Here is a 20,268-nt window from a genome sequence, read left to right as displayed (position 1 = left end):
AACTTTGTTATCCTTAGCATTGACCTACAGAATATGTTTGTAACAGCGCTGCTTGTGTGGCATTAGGCTATGTAGTGATCGAAAGAAAAAAACAGACCTTTGCACATTTTTGCACTATATGGTGGGTGTATGAGGAGATTCACATTTCCTGCACAGCTAAGTCCATGTGAAGTTACCTTGTGCTGTATTTGACATCTAGCAAGGTCTCTGTTTGAAAGGAAAGATCTAAACTTAAAAATGAAGTGGCCAGAAGTTATGGTAAAAGCAGATAGTGTAGCTGGTTTTAAGAAAGATTTGGACAAATTCCTGGAGGAAAAGTCCATAATCTGTTATTAAGACATGGGGGAAGTGTCTGCTTGCCCTGGATCGGTAGCATGGAATGTTGCTACTCTTTGGGTTTTGACCAGGTATTAGTGTCCTGGATTGGCTACCATGAGAATGGGCTACTGGGCATGATGGACCATTGGTCTGACCCAGTTAGGCTATTCTTATGTTATGTTCTCATCTGTAGGGGCCTTTGTTTTCACTTCTTATTTTAATGTATTTTTTTTCTGGGAACTTATCAGTGTTTTTTATAATGGGAACAAAAATGGAAGAGAATTAATGTGTGTGGAATGGGGGGTAACTAATTTCTTCAGCTAAATAATTCAATCCACTTCAAACAGACATAGGAGAACTTGTGCACCATTCACACACCCTCCAACCAAAAACGTCAAAAGAAAAAAACTGTTCGACAACCTCCTAGCCATTCGAGCTGCAACACTCGACCCCCAACTCTACAACCAATTGATATCAACCACAGACTGCAAAACCTTCAAAAAGAAATAAAAACCCTTCTATTCAAAAAACACATAAAACCGAACTAACACAATTAGAACTGTCCCAAGCATCACCTGCAACTACTCCATATGTACTTCTAATGTCATGACAATTTAGACATAATTTATGTTATGTTATGTTTGGAATAATGGTTACATATATGAGGTTCAATAAAAGAAAATTTTCACTGCCTGTTTCTATTCTGACCATTTATTCCATTTCATGGTTATTGCAAAAAAAAAAAAAAAAAAAATTTTTACATGGGGGGGGGGGGGGGGTGTCAAAAAATGATGGGCCCCGGGTGCCACATACCCTAGGTACGCCACTGCCTGCACTGTCGGGCTTTACCAATCAGGAGCTGTGAACGACCGGGGGAACACTACTGTATATGAAAAATACGTAAAATCTGGTAACCCTACTCCCGGATCCAGGCCTACCTTATTTCCCTGGTGGTCTAGCAGGGGGCCCCCTCGAAGATTCAGCAGCTATTTTTGTAGCTGACAGAGTATGGGCAGGAGTGAGTAGGATCGCTCCTGCTCCAGCACTGCTGCTAGACCACCAGGGAAACAAGGTAGGCCTAGGGTCTTTCCTGTGGGTCTGGAGAGGTTAGTGGTGCCTGTTCAGGGAGGAAGGTGGATTGCTGCCTTTTCTTGTTGGGGGGGGGGGGGGGGGGTGCTGAAGGTATTTTTTTTTTTTTATTAAAAAGAAAAAAAAAAAATGAATATCCAATCATCTGGATTTTTGATTATCTGGCCTATCCTCTGCCAAGGTGAGTCCAGATAATCGGTGTTACACTGTATAATGTTAATAATAATTGCATCAATTGTAGTAGCAGTATACTAGGCAATAACTTTTAAAATTTCACTTAAGTACGTTTTTTATGTGATCTTCACTGCATTTTTATTTAGGTGTTAAAATAGAAATTTATTTTGACTTTTAGTTAAATACTGTACTGTATTTTGGCCTAGTACACTGATTGCTAGTTTACTGCCGGCCTCAAACGGCAACTAAGTATTCTTCAACAATTTCCCGACCCCCCAACAAATTCCACGAGCCCGCCCTTTTCGTTACTAATTGCCGCTTAACATAATGTACGCCCTCGCCATGGGAATCTCCACTGCAGTTGGGTCTGACGTCAGGACGTCAAATTCACCGTCGCGTGAAGAGCGGTAGAGAGTGGGCGGAGCTCAAAGTGGTGACGTGTGAAAGATGGAGCCGGCAGTGCTGTATTTGATAACCGCCGGGGTCTTGGTGCTGGCGCTGGTGCTTGGCAGTCTTCTCCGAGGACGGGGACGGCCGGGTAATGAAGCTTGCACGCACGCGCTGTTTGTGGCACCTGCTCAGGGTGTGAAGGACTCACGGGCACCGCTAGGGGTGCGTAATCTGGGAAAGGTGCACGCGCTTGTGGCGTAGCCTCCAACAGCAGCATGTTTTCCTTGTTCTAACATCTGGGATCGCCTCTCTGGCCGCTGTGGATACCCTGTGACTGTTCCGTTTTCGGTGGGGAAGTGGAGCTGCTTCTCCCGGCTTTTGTGCAAATCTTTTAACTAATGTTTCCGGGCCATTACGTTATCAGTGAGAGCCACTGTACAGGATTCAGGGAGTTGTAGTCATCGCATGTGCCCGTGCGCTGTCAGATAGGATTTTGGTTGTTAGCAGCCCAAGGAACGAGAGTTTATGACTTGTGTGGTGATGCACTTGCAATTGGTGCACAGTTTTTGTGCTGCCTTAGCTTGTTCTGTTTGTATGAGAGGCACTTCAGAATCAACGTACTTATAGTGTGAGAGGGAAATGAGAGATTAAGTGGATTAATTTTAACATTGCTGTACGATTCGTGAGAAAATCCTCAGTTGTATTCATCAGGTGTTTGTATACATATTATCCAGGTCTAAGACTACAGTATACTGTATATATGTTACTGTTAGGCTCGTGACAGGTCCCTTATACCCTAAATGTGGCTTTCCTGGAGACTTGTAAGTTACATATATAGAGAGAGTCAACCAGTGTTGACTCAAGTCCTACCTGTTCTCTAGAGCAGTGATTCCCAACCCTGTCCTAGAGGAACACCAGGCCAATCGGGTTTTCAGGCTAGCCCTAATGAATATGCATGAGAGAGATTTGCATATGATGGAAGTGATAGGCATGCAAATTTGCTTCATGCATATTCATTAGGGCTAGCCTGAAAACCCAATTGGCCTGGTGTTCCTCCAGGACAGGGTTGGGAACCACTGCTCTAGAGCAGTGTTTTTCAACCTTTTTTAGGCAAAGGCACACTTGTTTCATGAAAAAAATCACGAGGCACACCACCATTAGAAAATGTTAAAAAATTTAACTCTGTGCCTATATTGACTATATATAAAGTAATTCTCTTGAATAGGAATCAAATAAACACAAAGAAAGTATTTTATAATTACTTTATTATGAAATATTAAGTAAACAGAATAGTGAAAAATTATAAAATACTTTATTCAGTGCGAAACCTGGGCCTGTTTGGCTGAACACAAAGCTGATATTCTGGCTGGAATCGAAGAAAGACAACAGCTCTCAGTCTCTTTCTGTATTTGGTTTTTATAGCATACAAAAATAGACAAATATACCCTCCATCCTTTTTATTAAACCACAATAGCAGTTTTTAGCGCAGGGAGCTGCGCTGAATGCCCAGCGCTGCTCTTGACGCTCATAGGCTCCCTGCGCTAAAAACCACTATTGCGGTTTAGTAAAAGGTGACCATATTGTAAAATATAGACAGCAGATATAAATTCAGAACTGTGCATAGTAAGTGAAGGGAAGTTTTCATCTCTGGGAATTTACCCAGTTAACTATTAAGTTATTTGGGCAAATTCCTTTGAAAACTGTGGTAATACTGCCTCCACTTTGCTAAATTTAAAATAAAATCATTTTTCCTACCTTGTCTGGTGATTTCTGGTTGCACTTTCTTCTTCTGACTGTGCATCCAATCTTTCTTCCCTTCTATCAGCCTGTATGCTTTCTCTCCTCCACACCTCATTCCCTCCCCCAACTTTTTCTTCCTCTATCCCTGACCTTTCTTTCTTTTTTTCTGTTTCTCTTCTTTCCTTCTGTTTCCCTGCCTGCCCCCTTTCTTTCTTTCTCCCAGCCGTTCCCCAAGCCACTGCCATCGCCATCGGGGAACAGGACCCACCAATGGATAACAGGCCCCAAAGCCGACGCCGACGCATGCTCTCCCTGACGTCAATTCTGCAATAGGAGAGGAAGTTCCGCCCAGCCAGGCAGCGATTGGCTGGCCCGAACTTCCTCTCCGACTGCAGAATTGACGTCGGGGAGAAGAAGACTTATCGGCTCGATAGATTAGATCGCCAAGACAAAGTGAGTCCTGGGTGATCGACTCACTTTGCCTTGGCGAGCTACTGGCGCCCCTGCCTCGGGCCCCCTGTCAGCTCCGGGCCCCTGAATGCAGGACTGGTAGTACTGCCCTGATGGCGGCCCTGCGGCACACCAGGCAACATCTCGTGGCACACTAGTGTGCCGCGGAACAGCGGTTGAAAAACACTGCTCTAGAGCAGTGATTCCCAACCCTATCCTGGAAGACCACCAGCCAGTTGGGTTTTCAGAATAGCCCAAATGAAAATGCATGGGGCAGATTTGCATATAATGGAGGTGACAGGCATGCAAATCTGCTCCATGCATATTCATTAGGGCTATCCTGAAAACCCAATTGGCTGGTGGTCCTCCAGGACAGGGTTGGGAACCAGTGCTCTAGAGCAGGGGTGCCCACACTTTTTGGGCTTGCGAGCTACTTTTAAAATGACCAAGTTAAAATGATCTACCAACAATAAAAATGCTAAACATATATATATTTATTTATTTTTATATATATATATATATATATATATATATATATATATATATATATACACACACAACGAGTGTACTTTGTATTTATGTTCAAATATTTTTTTATTATACAGCCCCCCTCCCCCGAAGGCCTGACTACCCCTTGAAGGACTGCACTCCCCCCCCCCTCCCCCCGAAGGCCTACCCTCCCCACATCCATTTACCTAATTCCAGCAGGGAGCAGTCTGCAGAGAGGATCGCTGGTACTTTAGCGATCCTTGCAGGTTGCCATAGGCCTCAGGAGCTGTCTTCCCTCTGCCCCCAAGCCTGTCTCTGACTTAGAGGAGGGGCAGGACCACGGCAGAGGGAAGACAGCCCCTGAGGCCTATGGCAACCTGTAAGAATTGCTAAAGTACCACCTGCCACCGGCCGTCTCCCATTCATCCCCTTTGGAGATCCCCACAGGAATAAGGAAGTTAAATTAATAGAATACTTAGGCACAGAAAAACAAAGAAATACTTCCAAGAACTGCCCCATAAGAACTCCCTGTCACAATGCTCATTAGTGGAACTGAATAAAAGACAAGTACAAGGATTTAGAAGGGGGACGATCCGCCCGGGTGCATGGCTTGGAGGGGTGCACAGCCGGCCAGGTCCGGGTCATCCTGCCTTTCTTTTCCCCCGGTCCGCGCTCGGGGCTTTGCCCCTGCCTGGTCCCGCACCGATGCTCGAATGGTGCCGTCAACTCCCACGAGTCTCGCGATAACCAACAGCACCATTTGGGTGGCGGGTGCGAGCCCCGTGCGCAGACCGGTGGAAAGGTAGGGCAGGAGGACCCGGACGGCTGTGCATCCCTCCAAGCCGTGCACCCGGGGCGGGGGCGGACCGCCCCACCTCGGTACGCCACTGATTGGGAGGCCGATTTTGGGGTTTTTAAAATTGTATATCGGGCAGCATTAGGCTTCGCTCTTACCTCAATCATTACAGGCGCTTCTATTTCTTGTGATGCGCTGAGCTCTGCCCCCCACCGACCTTCACCCTGCCCTTCCAGCCCTCTGATTGGCCAGTGTTCTTTAAGAGGCGGGCCAGTCAGGAGGGGAAAAAAAGAGAAGGGAACCTGCTGTGCGATTGACTGGGGTCGCCTGAGCGAACGACCTGTCGATCGCGATCGACGCGTTGGGCACCCCTGCTCTAGAGCATATGCACCAACATTTCCGTGTGAGTGTAAAAAAAAACAATACAAATTACTCCTTGCACACAATGAAGGAGCTTGGGAGTGCTTAGCACCCACTGTGCTCAGAACTGGCTGCTATGTTTTGGAGATTATGAAAATGATGTAGGGGTTTAGGCACACTCACTGAAGACTTCTTACAAAGCAGTGCTACCAGTTAGCGCTGTGCAGAATGCAAAGAAGCGCATTCAATTCTCATGGGCTTCTTCACATTCAGCACATTTTATTTATTTAAAAAATTTGTTACTCGCTCATCCATGTAATTCTAAGTGAGTTACAGAAGACATACATAATGCAATTATCGACAATTACAAACAAATAACATCTTACATAACAATACTCTTAAAATCAATTTCATAGATAAAATCTAATGATACCTCTTCAAAACCAACAATAACTTATAGTCAACGGTCTCGTTTTCAAGAGAAATATTGTTGAAATAATGCTGTTTTCAGTAATTTGTGGAAATTCAGTAAAAATGACACCTCTTTAATTTTAAGTAGTAAGGCGTTCCACCATTGGGCCCTCTGCACTGCAATCATAGAGCGACAATAGCATATTAGCTGAACCTGCTTCAATGGTGGGACCTCCAAGCAATGCTGTTCACTAGAGCGCAATGCATGGCTGGGCAAGTATTGACAGAAGAGAGTACATACTAATTCATAGCACTGTTTTGTAAAAGGAGCCCTGGGAGCTAGAAGAAAACATAGCAAATATTTGCAGGCAGCATTGGCAACAAGCCTTTAATGAAGATTAGAAGGGATAGATAACAAATTAACATGAGAACAAGCTTGATGAGGGTGGGAGATAAGTGAGAGAGGCTGATGAAGGTTGATCTGGCTGAGATGGGGTTAAAGGAGCAAAGTTGCTAAGGGGGTACCTGATTTTTGAGAAGGAGCTCTTAGGATAAGTCTCAGCCCCTTCAAATCATAGAGAATGACACAGGGACAAAATTTGCCCCTTCCCCGTGGATAATCGCAGGAAACCATCCATGTCATTCTTTAGTGTCTCAACCTCTGTTCTTACACCAGTCTTCTTCAATGGAAGGCTTGACATAACGTGGCTGTGCCCATTCATACTCTGATTCACCCCCCTTTCCTTAAAGAATGACATGAGAATGATTTCCCATGGTTAACCACAGGGATGGGGAAAAATTCTGTCCCCGTGTCATGAAAACATGACGGCAGATAAAGGCCAAATGGCCCATCTAGTCTGCGTTCTGGCTTCATTCCTTGGTGCCCCAGGCCCAGAGTTGAAGTGTGATGCCCCCTCTGGCAGCAGGAGATTCCTTAATAAAACATAATTTCCTGCCACCGCGGGTTGAGTATCATGATATGAGACTTTGCATTTCTTATCATGAGACTGGTCTTGCGGCAATAAGAGATGATGTCTTAACACATCTCCTGTTGTTGATGAAGGGAGAGGCTGCTATGTAGGAGAGAGAAAATGTGGGGGAGTAGACTACATTTTAGTTACATACCATATATACTCAAATATAAACTGGGATTTTTGCACCAAAAAATTGGCCCAAAAATGGGGTCCAGGTTTATATTTGAGCCAATACACCCCCTTCCAAAATTATTGCAGGCCACCGCCAGGCTCTGCACCCTGCCTCTTTCCTATCCTAGCCTCATACCTCTATTGCCGATTCCCTGTGGAGGTGCAGCAGGCAGGAGCAAACTTTCCAAGTTCTGCCCGCTGCTAACTGGCTGCCGCGAGTTTCTTCAGCCACTGAGAAGAACGAGCAGGCGCACGATTTGGCGCTGCTGCTCAGTGCTGAGCGGTTTCCTTAATGGCTCCCGCAAATCCTCGCGCAAAAGTTCGCTCCTGTCCGCTGCACCACCACGGGGGATCGGCAGTAGAGGTATGAGGGTAGGACAGGGAGGGTGGCAGGGTGCAGAGCCTGGGACGGAGGGAGGGTGCAGAGTCTGATGGGGAGGAAAGGAAGGGTGCAGAGTCTGACAGGGGAGGGAGGAAAGGAATGAAGGAAGGGGGCTGGGTACAATGCCTGACAGGGGAGGGAGGGAAGGGTGCTGGGTACTGCCCATCTTCGGAGTTCGACCTCCCTCCAACGCTTCAGAAAACATTTGAAATCTTGGCTTTTCTCCAAAATGTAACTACTCCCTCCCTCTCCATTATACTAAGTCCCCTCTTTCCTTCCTTTTTACCAAGCCCTTCTTCTTTCTATTGGAGTTCCTTTCTTTATTAATTTCTGTAAACCGTGTCGAGCTCCACTTCTGTGGAGATGATGCGGTATATAAACTTAAAGTTTAGTTTAGTTTAGCATGGCAGAAAGGGAGCTGGGTGCAGAGCCTGACAGAGCAGGGTACTTGAATATTAAGCCGCCCGACTTATATTCGAGTCAATCATTTATATTTTTTTTTTCTCCTTTTTGGGGGAAAAGGGGGTCTCGACTTAAATTCGGATCAACTTATATTCGAGTATATATGGTAAATTGCCCCAGTTCAGCCACATTAGTGGCAAGAGATTCATGCCCTCCTTTCCCAAGGTGTCAGCCTTCTAGCGCTCCCATCAAGTATTATTATTTGCTAGAGTAGCCCCCAGTAGTCTAAGAACAAGACTTCTTCACTGAGCTTTATTAAAGAATAACCTAGACCTCTTTGTAACTGTATTGTACCATATAAATCTAAGGTTCCCAGGTGTGACTAATTTTTTTGTGTGACAGAGCAAACTATAAGGAGCCCTTTTACTAAAGGCCATTAAGCCCTAAACAGGCATTAATGTGGCAAACAGGCTAATACAAAATATGTTAAAATATTTTGTGGTATTTTGCTTGTTGTGCTATTTTTTTATTTATATTATACTAGCTGATGCCCCGGCGTTGCACGGGTATTTAATTATAGCAATAACACTGTAAATAGATTCAAATAAAGATACTTTATAGTGGTGAATGAAATTATTGTTTTACAGCTTAATAAAAAGTACAATATTCAAATTATAATGTGAAATATTTGACAAAATGAATACAATACAACTAACGCAAAACGTGATTATAAACAACATTTTTAGTTTCACCTCCAGGAGCAAGTACATATAAATTGTTGGGTGAACCCACCCTTGAGCAAGCAACATAGAGTTGTGGGCTGAGAGACCCCCAGAACATATCACCCCAGGTAGTGAGGGTTCTGCATACCAAGTTTCGTTCAAATCGGTCAAGCCGTTTTTGAATTACTGTGAGAATGGCAGCTTTTTACATTTTTTCCATTGACATGAATGGGTGAAATATGATTTTCTGTTTGTAGCTCCGCCCACGTGTACAGGTGGGCTGCGAGACCCCCAGAACATATCACCCCAGGTAGTTGGAATTACTGTGAGAATGGCAGCTTTTTACATTTTTTCCATTGACATGAATGGGTGAAATCTGGTTTTATGTTTGTAGCTCCGGCCACGTGTGCAGGTGGGCCGCGAGACCCCCAGAACATATCACCCCAGGTAGTGAGGGATCTGCATACCAAGTTTCGTTCAAATCGGTCAAGCCGTTTTTGATTTACTGTGAGAATGGCAGCTGTTTACATTTTTTCCATTGACATGACTGGGTGAAATCTGATTTTCTGTTTGTAGCTCCGCCCACGTGTGCAGGTGGGCCGCGAGACCCCCAGAACATATCACCCCAGGTAGTTGGAATAACTGTGAGAATGGCAGCTTTTTACATTTTTTCCATTGACATGAATGGGTGAAATATGATTTTCTGTTTGTAGCTCCGCCCACGTGTGCAGGTGGGCCGCGAGACCCCCAGAACTTATCACACCAGGTAGTGAGGGATCTGCATACCAAATATCGTTCAAATCGGTCAAGCCGTTGTCGAATTACTGTGAGAATGGCAGCTTTTTACATTTTTTCCATTGACATGAATGGGTGAAATATGATTTTCTATTTGTAGCTCCGCCCACGTGTGCAGGTGGGCCGTGAGACCCCCAGAACATATCACCCCAGGTTGTGAGGGATCTGCATACCAAGTTTCGTTCAAATCGGTCAAGCCGTTTTTGCGTGATCGCGGCACATACACACACACACACACATACATACATACACACATACATACCTCCGATTTTATATATATAGACAAAAGGGTTCCAAGACCAAAATAATTCTCCACAATAGAATGACGCTTGGACATTGGAAGTAGGGAGACAGTTTAAAAACACACTTTGAAAAGGGGCCAAATTGGACTGGAGATTCCAGAGAAATAAAAATAAGCTCCCTTTCCCCTCCCCTATTGCATTTCTATGGAAGGATAGCTTCCAGTTTCTGTGATATAGAAAGTTATATACTGTAAAACATAGGTGTTCTGCCCCCACCCTCACAGTTGTGAGCTTCTACTTACAGTTATTGTGTTTTTATTTGCATTAAATGAGCCAAGATACTACTTTCTGGTAGGACTTATCTCTGTTTTCATAAGTCACCCTTTGGATATGACGCATTTCCTTCAGTCACTGAGAAATCTTCCAGGTTCCAGCCTTAGCCCCCAAGCACATTCTCTGAGACTATTGGTTATTTCCTCAGCCCTTTGTGAATTCTCCGCAGAACAGAATTCTACATCTTGAACTCTAAAGCAAGTTAACTTCAGTTCTCTGTCCCTCTCTCCCCTCTGGATTCTACCAAAGAGGCCAATATCCTAACCTTGCATCTCCTTTTCCACCAAAGTTTAAGTTCCACCTATGCAATAATTAAGAATCCATCCCTCTAGTCCAGGGGTGTCAAAGTCCCTCCTCGAGGGCCGTAATCCAGTCGGGTTTTCAGGATTTCCCCAATGAATATGCATTGAAAGCAGTGCATGCACATAGATCTCATGCATATTCATTGGGGAAATCCTGAAAACCCGACTGGATTCCGGCCCTCGAGGACCGACTTTGACACCTGTGCTCTAGTCACTCAATTTCATTCCTTAAATCTGGTAGTCTGTTAACTAATAGATCAGCATCAAGGATTCACCCTTCCTGGGCAAAACTCTTGCTTTTGATTATCTGCATGCAATACATTTTCTGTTTTGCTTATTTACAATAAACAGAAATTAAGTGAGTCTTCCGTTACATGTTGGCCTGGTTTAGCTGACTGTGTAAATAATGCATGGATATACATTGTGCATCCAGCACAATAACAGGGTATTCGTACTTTCTTACTGACACTCCTTGTTCCCTATTCTTCCAACACCTAAAAAACTACAACCTTCAAGGGAAAAGTTGTTTGTATGCTGCAGCAGTTGGAACTCTGATTTACATGCAAACATGCATGTATATACAAAACACAAGGAAATGGAAAGGGACTTGTATACCACCTTTTTGTGATTACATATTCAAAAGAGTTTACATATATACAGGTACTTATTTTGTACCCAGGGCAATGGAGGATTAAGTGACTTACTCACAAGGAACAGTGTTGGGATTTGATCCCACAACTGCAATGTGCTGAGGCAGCAGCTCTACCACTAGACCACTCTTCATCTCCATATAAACCAGTGGTCTCAAACTTGCGGCCCGCCAGGTACTATTTTGAGGCTTCGGTATATTACCCTTGTTCTGGAATGTTGTCCGCTTCGCTTCTGTAACCTCACGCAAGTTCTTCCCTGCATCTTTCTGCATGTTGCACTGCTTTCAGCTGTGTATAATTGAAATTATAAGCAATTAAGGAAAAATTTATAACCTATAACGAGTTTTACCTCCTGCAAAGTTGTCATTTCTTTAAAGACATTTTAACTATTTTTTCTGCGGCCCTCCAGGTACTTACAAATCCAAAATGTGGCCCTGCAAAGGATTTGAGTTTGAGACCGCTGATATAAACCTATTGATCCATAAAGATACATACATACACACATGGAAATAATTTCATGAACCAAGCTCTGCATGCTTTCCCCACTTGTATTTCTATACTGATACTAATAATAATCCTCCTCTCTTTGTCATTTGTAAGCTGACATATGTCCCAGGACTAGAAAGTATCAGTTTTGATTGGATGAAAGAAGCACAAATTGGAGGGATTCCCCCCCCCCCTCTTTTTTGGCCTCAAAATGGATGAATTAATCTGAAGTGTTATAGGCCAAATATTAGCAAGAAACACAATGTAAATATTTTTTCAGCTCATTAAAGTTGTAGTGTACGCCATAAATCATAGGTTTTACTTCATCATGGAAAGTAAAATATACAGTATTGCTCTCTAACTTACACTTTGGATATGTGTTTTACAGCTGTGATTAATTTCTTGTACAAAAGCAAATGATGTTATTGACTGAAGTCTGCTGATACCGCTTTCTCCAAATTAAGAGATTGACATGGTGAATGAACAGTGTGGCAAATCACGGTAGACCGCAGTTTTAACTGCCTGGACAGGATAAAATTGGCCATCTACCGCTGGAACGGTAACAAGGCCTTTTACCTCCCCATGGGAACATAAAAGGTCTTGCTCCCATGGTAAAAAAAAAAAATTGCACCCGGGTTGGCATCTCTGCATGTCCAGCAGCCCCCCCCCCCCTTTTTGCGAGTCGGCACATCTAAATGTTCCTCCTCAACTCCCCTCTCGGCCCGCTCCTGTTTTACTTTTAACCTCAGCTGCCACAGAGAACAATCTTCAAAGGCCTACTGATGTAAAATAAATTCAGTATAAAATCATAACTATTTGAGGCTTGTGTAGATGGGATCAGGCGGTGGCGGGGACCAGGCTTGCGGGGATGAGGCTAGATTCCCCCCTCCCCCCCCCCCCGCATCATTCTCTACTCCAAATCACCCTATGCTACCATATCTCACCTGAAAATGTTTGCAAATTAGTATACAAAACTCCAAGAGGGTGAAGGGGTAGGGCTGCAAGCATGAAAATATATTTGAAGAAAACCTATAGAAAACAAAATTGAGAGAATGCTTTTTTTGAGAAGTATTTTCAATAAATTAAGGGCTCCTTTTACTAAGCTGCGATAGCGGTTTTAGCGCGTGCTAGACCTTAACGCCAGCATTGAGCTGGCGTTAGTTTTAGCTGCGTGGCGTGGGTTTAGCGTGTGCTAAAAACGCTATCGCAGTTTAGTAAAAGGAGCCCTAGTCAAAATAATTTTCAAGAAATTAAGTCAAACTAAGCCCTATCTATGTGCAGCTGGAGTTTCCATTTAAAATTTATAAAGGGCTGTATATGTCTGCCTTTATTGTAATATTGAATTTTGTATGGGTGATCTGCAATTCTGTTTTATATCTGGGCATTTCCTAATAATGGGGTGTGAAGTTAAAGAGTTATCAGTAAACAATATTGACTGTACTTTGGCTTCAATAATCAGAATTCTAGGAGTACAATTTTGATAACTCTTTCTCTGTTGCCCCAAGTCAGCATGTTAATCAAAAAATCATTTGGTCTTTTTTTGGAAACTTAAGGGCTCCTTTTACGAAGGTGTGCTAGCATTTTTAGCGCGTGCGCTAGCCGAAAAACTACCGCCTGCTGGCATTTTAGCACGTGCTATTCCGCGCGTTAAGGCCCTAACGCACCTTTGTAAAAGTATCCCTAAGAAGATTAAGGAAATATTTAAAAAAATCATCAATTCTGTTTGCTGGTGCAACTATTATTCTTGTCTCTGTTGGATTATTGCAATGTTACATTTTTAGACTGTCCCAGAACAACATTAAAAAAAAAACCTACAAACTCTGCACAATACAGCTATAAGACTAATTTTCAGATTGAAGAAGAGTGATAGGATTACACCTTATCTACAGGAGTTTCACTGGTTACCAGTTGAAGAATCTATTATAAATTTTAATGTATATTGTTTAAAACTCGCTATGGGGACACTCCAGATTATATACCACAACTTTTTTTAAGTTCTCCACTGAGACAGCTTTTAATTTAAGGCAAAACCATCCTTTTCGTTTCCCTGAAATTAAAAATATAAAATATAACAGAATTTATAATTCAATTTGGACTTATCAAGCGGTTAAACTATGGAAAACTCTGCCTATTCAGATTATTCAGCAAAGTAACTTTAAGGGCCTCTTCTCTAAACCGTGCTAGCAGCTGCTGTGCGGTAACGGCCCCGAAGGTCCATAGAGATTTAAAGGGCTTCAGGGCTTTGTAGAAGAGGGGGTAAGAGTTTTAAAAAAGATCTGAAGTCCACTCATCATTTCAAAGTGGCGGCTTTTGCGGATGACCTTTTGGTATATTTGACCGATCCTCGGGCCTCCTTGCCTGTCCTTTTGAAGAGTTTTCAGGAGTATGGGGATTTTTCGGGCTTTCGTCTGAATCACCAAAAGTCGGAGGCTCTTACTTTTCCGGACTCTCTCCGGGTGGGTTGGGACCCCGGGTTCCCTTTACGCTGGGCCAATCGTTCCTTTTGTTACCTTGGTATTCAGCTGTCCGTGGATGTTTGGGCCTTATACCGGTTGAATGTAGATCGTTTGTTGACTTGAGACTAAAGGGCTCCTGCGTCGCTAGATGAATCTTCCTCTCTCGTTTGATGGGCCATATTCACTTATTTTGCATGGTTATCTTTCCTTTTTTTTCCCAATAAACTTTATTGCAAAAGAACAAAATACAAAAAGAGCATTCATAAATTTTCCAGTTTTCTCCCCCCTCCCAATTTGCCCACTAACAATCCACAACCCTACCCTCCCCAACCCTCCCATCAAGCAGTTACAAGAAGGGGTATCATAAAAAAAAACCCAAAACCATAATAAATTATATTGCTCTCCAAGTCAAATACATATCCCATATCTTAGAATAAATACCCAATGTATTATGTCGAAGAGCTGTTAATTTAGACATCAGTTAAAGATAATCCAACTGACGACACAACTCACCAACCTCAGGAATACCTGGGGATCTCCAATGAGAAGCTAAAGTCAAGCGAGCAGACGTAAACACACAAGCTGCAAATTTCCGTTCATACTTGGTAAAACCTGGCACTCCTACATTCAGCAAACACCATTCCAAACATACCGGACAGTGCTTCTTCAAAATACGCACCAATAATCTACCCACTAATTGCCAATATTCTTTAACCAATGGACACCCCCACCAAATATGCAAGAAATCCCCTCGCTCCCCACAATTTCTCCAACAACCATCTGTACCCCTCCCCAATATACGATATAACCTAGCAGGAGTAAAATACCACATATAATAAATCTTATAACCATTCTCTACATAGTTAATAGAAAGAGTCGGAGTAAAGAGGCCCTTATAAACCACCTCCCAATTAGGGGACCACCTTCCATCTATAAACACTCGCTGCCATGCCACTCGATAAGGATCCCACGGATCCTCTCTATGCAATAAAGCCTGATAAAACCTAGAAACCCCCCCAGGTCCCGAACCAGCCTTAAAAGCAAACTCCAGCCATGTAGCACCCAACGATATCTCCCAAAAAGCCATGGTTATCTTTCCTAAGTGGTTATATCTGTTACAAATGCTTCCCTTTTTTCTTTTGAAGAAAGACCTGGTCAGTCTTCAGTGATTGGTTCTCTCCTTCTGTTGGGGGGGGGGGGTAGGAAAGGTAAGATGAACAGTACTTTCTTTATGGCTCTTGGTCCACGGGTGACTTTGGCCTTCTCTCGGTTCACCTTTATAATTTGGCCTGTTGCTCCGCCACGTGTGGGACTGGCTTTTTGCTGGTTCTCAACACACGGATGTCACCTTGGAGGCTGACTATTTTTTTTCCTTGGGCTTTGCCTTACCTATTACATTGGGATGGGAAGCCGCAGTTGGGTCCAGGGGCTCATAGCTGTCTGGTTCGACCGCTGCACATGGGCTTGATGGTGTGTATCGCGGTTATGGGGCCACTCGTATTCTAGCTCAGTTCTCTTACCCATGGTGGGAAACACGGCCTTTTGTCCGGGCCAGGATAATGTGGTTTTTAAACGTTGGGCGTGGAAGGGGCTTTGCAATCTGGGGCATTTCCTTCAGGTGGATAGGAGTCTTTCTCCTTTCTTGGCTCTTCAAGTGTCCTGGTCCCTGAGTGGCCTGGATCATTTTGCGTATAGGTAGCTTGCTCACTATGTTGCTACTCTGCCCAGGGACTCCCTCCAGCACGCTTTTCTAGTTACCTTGCAGGAATTCTTTTTTGACGATAATTGGGACTGGCTGTCGGTGTCTCAATACCATCGCCGTCTGGTGGCTCTGCAGCCGCAGAGGGACTTTCATCAGCTTCTGTCTCTGTGGACTCGGGACTTAGGTTGCTACCCTCGGGTTGCATCCTTGTCTCTGTTGGTGCAGCAGATACCCTGGTTGGTGCAGAACACTGACCTCCAGGAATGTCAATTTTGGGTCCTTCATCGGGGTTATGTTTCCCAGAAGCAGGCATTTCACTTCGGGTGTGCCTCTTACTCTATCTGTTTGAAATGCTACCGGGTTGATAACTCTCTGGCACATGGTCTTTGGTCTTGTGCGGTCATTGCTGTCTTTTGGCTGGTGGTTTGTTGTTATTTGCAGACCCTGGTGGGCTGTACACTTCCTTCTCAGGTGGAGAGGATCCTCTTTTTGGCCACGGGTTATTTGGGTGGGCTCTCTGCTGGGGATTCTTTACTTATTCGCAAGGGCTATATAGTGGGTAAGACATGTATTCTAAATCATTGGCTCCAGAACTCCCCACCCACCATTTGGTATTGACGCAATAAATTCCATCTGCTAATGGTCTGGGAATCCCTGTCAGCTCGGTTTTCTCGTCATCGTACTAAGCTTTTTTTTGTCTGTTTGGGCACCTTATTTGGACACTCTTCCCCCTCTGATTAAAAGCCAAGTTCTCAACTGGTTGCGGAAACCAGTGGTACCCGTGTTGACAGTGGGTTAAAGGGGAGGGGGACTGGGGTGGGGGGTAGTAGGGGGGGAGGGATGGGGAGGCTTCTCTTGTTGGGTGGGGCTTGGCCGAGTCTGGGTATAAGAACCCAACCTGAACTCTACCGGTCTCCACCTGTTTGGGTGGTTTGTTGTTGTTGTTTCTGTTCCTGTATACTGTAGACTGAAAATGCTGTCTCACCTACTATGTTTGTTTGGCCTTTATCGTTTAATAAAACTGTTTTGGAAAAAAAAAAGATCTGAAATCCTATCTTTTTGAGGAATTTGTACTTAAGTTATAATTGTAGGATAACCAATTCACAATTTTTGTATTAACTTGTTTGTTTTATGTAAACCACTATGAACTTCTTTGAGGTATTGGTGGTATATAAATAAAGATTGTACTGTATTGTATAATGGTTTAAAACAAACTTATTTGTTCTCCCAGCTGATCTGGAACATCAGGAGGATGTGGTGCCTGCAGTGGCTTGGCCTCAGCCTCAGCCTGAGGAGCGAGGAGAAGGAATGCCAAGGCGGAGAAGGAACATGAATAGAATGATGGCCCAAAGAAGAGCACAGCAGGCCGAGGAAGAGATGGAAGGTAAATCTAGCTTTAGAACTTCTTTTTAATGTGACCAAGCAGTTGAAGCTGAAAGAATCAAAGGGAAATCATAGTACCAAAAAATAGGATGCTAGCTAAAAGCATTGTGGGCCCGATTTTTCCAAGGGTTTTCTACAAGGAAATGTTCATTTACCCACAGAAATGTCTCTGAAAATTGACTGCTTTTTGTGGGGGAAGAAGGGTAAGCTGACTGAGGTAACAAAACATAACACAGTGGATGATAGTAGATAAAGACCATTATGGTGCATTCAGGTTGCTTAGTATTTTATTTATTTATTTAATTTTCTATACCATTCTCCCCAGGGAGCTCAAAACGGTTTACATGAATTTATTTAATCCAATCCAATCCTTTAGTTTTATATACCGATTCATCCCTTGTAGAGGGCTCGACTGGTTCTCAAGCATTTTCCCTATCTGTCCTGGTGGGCTCACAATCTATCTAATGTACCTGGGGCAATGGGGGGATTAAATGAATTGCCCAGGGTCACAAGGAGCAGTGTAGGTTTGAACCTACAACCTCAGGGTGCTGAGGCTGTAGCTTTAACCACTGTGCCACACACTCCCTTAGGGCAATACCTGCTGTACAGTATGGGTTGCTTTTCTCCTGGTTTCTGAAAATAAGCACAAGAATTTCACACTTGGTATATACAAGTGTTGTTTTTTTATTTGAAATCCCTACATGATGTTTAACCTGTATACTTTATACATGGAAACTTAAGAATTTTAAAAAAGGGATTTAGATTATGTAATAAATCTCCCCATAGCATTGTCTGGCTGCATTAGAGTTTCAATAGGAAGCTCTCTGGAAGTTAACTTTTGTAACATGGCCTGTATGCCCACAGGTACAAAGTTTTCATGGCCTTGCATACACTGCCAGCTCGATGAAAATTAGCCCCAATATGACATGCCTTTCTGATGCCATCTCTCTTGTAGGCAATGCAATTAGCAGTCAATGGTTTGACGACTCTATTTTTCTATCATGGAATTCTTGATTCAGCCTCTCTAGCAGTAGAACCTTTTTACACAGACTTCTGCCTCTGTCACGTCTCCTGACCACCATCTGGGAATCTCAGTACTAACATGTCACATCATCTAAACTTTATTTTTTTTAAACGCTGAGAATATTTGCTGTGAACATATACATTTCTCAGAATGAGTAAATGGAAATAAATGCTTCTTTTGATTTTTAGTATGATTAGAGCACACACCCTTCAAGTGGCAAATGAAAACTCTTTCTCTTTGCTGTTGAAGAACTTTAAAATGGACTAAACAGTGTTAAGATACATATCTGTTTAGTGCTCCTAAGGCTTATCCCCTCCATCAACCATTTTTGCCCTTTATTTGATTCCCTTGCTTCTGAACCACAGAAGTTCAGTTGACAGATATTCCTACTGGTCAAGAGATCTAGAGCATTGTCTACTGTGAGATTTGTTTTCCTTGTGCTGCCCCTTTGGCTAGCCTGAGTAATTCCAGTAGTGGCAGTCTTGTTCTCTCCTGTCCCAGGATTGTTCTAATTTCCTCTTTCTTGCAGCGAAGCCCTGCCAGTCTTGTAAACAGGACACTAACACTCAGGTCTTATGTCCTTTTTGCTGCTGTGCTGTTACCCGAGTCAACATAGGACTCTGGAGTTTTATTGCAAAAAAACATGGTGTAAGGCAGGTCATCCAGAATTCCGCAGCAAGTTGGAGCATGTAACACTGGGCCTGAAACAGTTGCATTAGCTGCCAGTGTTATATAGAGTTTAGTATAAATTGTTGATTCTTATTTATAGAGTACCACACAAGCATGACCCTCTGTATTTGTCACAGGCAGTAAAGTTTCATAGACTGTTGAGATCTGAGAATGCATGATATCTTTTAGTTCTGTCACTAGTTGGTATACACCTGATCTTATATACCAGCACCTATCTTCTATGATGCCTAGCAATACCTAAGTCTGCTTAGATCCTTCTAGACATGGGACCTAAGTGCTGTCTGAAAATACAATGTAGGCATGTTTAGGTCCAGATTCTATAAACAGCACCTAACTGTTTAGCACACATTATTAAAAGGATCCCCTAAGTTTGAATAGTATAACGCACATGTAAAAAAAATCCAACACTACTGCAGAAATGAATAACTGGCCCTCTTCTGAGAGTGAGAACTAGGTAAATACCATTAAAAGATTGGTAGCTACTTACTAATCTCTCTTCTGATGCAACTTAGATGATTTTTCTCAGTCTAACCTTACTTGTGTAAGGTTGAAACTTAAAAAATACATATAAAGTAAGCAGAAGTCTAAGCAGTGATTGAAAAAGAAAAAATAATTTAAACGGTCAAAAACTTGGCAATAAATCTATTAGCAATATCAAAAGTACTCTGTTAAAAGTGGAAAAGGAATTGCCCGAATAAACATAGTAGGGTGGTAGAATATTAAGCAGTCAGATGTAGCTGTAATGACTAAATTCTGGCTCATTCTGTAGTTGGCAAAAAGAGCTAAAATTAACAAGACAAGCAAAGAAAATCAGAGGGTGTTCAGTGTCAAATGGCATTTTCCATGGAGGCTCTAATAGAGCAGAGATTACTATGTAGGCCGTGCTTTTGCTCACGGATTCCATATTGATCATGTTTTGTGTGATTGAGTGAAAATGCTGATTTACAATTTTTTCATGCCTCAATTTTCTGAAGGAGGTTATTTCTCAAGACTGGTTTTGAAATATATCTGTAACTACTGAGGCATGTAATATACTGGCAGGTGCAGCTTTCGTAAGCAGGTTTTATGTGGGCTGCTGTGTTTTAAAGATAGAGGAGTTTCAGAACTCCTCTGCAAAGTGCTTAAAATGGGTCAAGAAGAATACTGTACCCTGGTCACATTTGACTTGCCAAAACCTAGATCTAACTTTCTTGGGAAAGGTCATTCTTGTACAGGGGACTCAATTAGTCCAATTGAAATATGTTTGCCTCAAAGGGAAGTCAAATATGTTTTAGCATATTTTAACTAATTGGCACAGAGATTTTATCAGTTGTCTCCCCCCCCATCCCAATACACAC

At 43.0% G+C, this 20,268-nt stretch overlaps 1 protein-coding gene across 2 annotated transcripts in view; it reads left to right on the top strand.

Annotated features, from left to right (window-relative positions):
• The first annotated feature begins 1,964 nt into the window (after positions 1-1,964).
• DDRGK1 (DDRGK domain containing 1) overlaps positions 1,965-20,268 on the top strand; it is a 140,390-nt gene continuing 122,086 nt past the window's right edge. For both annotated transcript variants that reach the window (XM_033953093.1, XM_033953084.1), the window contains exons 1-2: positions 1,965-2,119; positions 17,066-17,218. In XM_033953093.1, coding sequence (XP_033808984.1) covers positions 2,029-2,119; positions 17,066-17,218 — 244 coding nt within the window. In that variant the 5' untranslated portion in view covers positions 1,965-2,028. The remainder of the gene's footprint in view (positions 2,120-17,065; positions 17,219-20,268) is intronic.

The sequence above is a fragment of the Geotrypetes seraphini genome, chromosome 1 (assembly GCF_902459505.1).
Source record: "Geotrypetes seraphini chromosome 1, aGeoSer1.1, whole genome shotgun sequence".
NCBI lineage: Eukaryota > Metazoa > Chordata > Amphibia > Gymnophiona > Dermophiidae > Geotrypetes > Geotrypetes seraphini.
The sequence above is the reverse complement of the archived record's forward strand: the minus strand, read 5'-3'. Positions and strand labels throughout refer to the sequence as shown.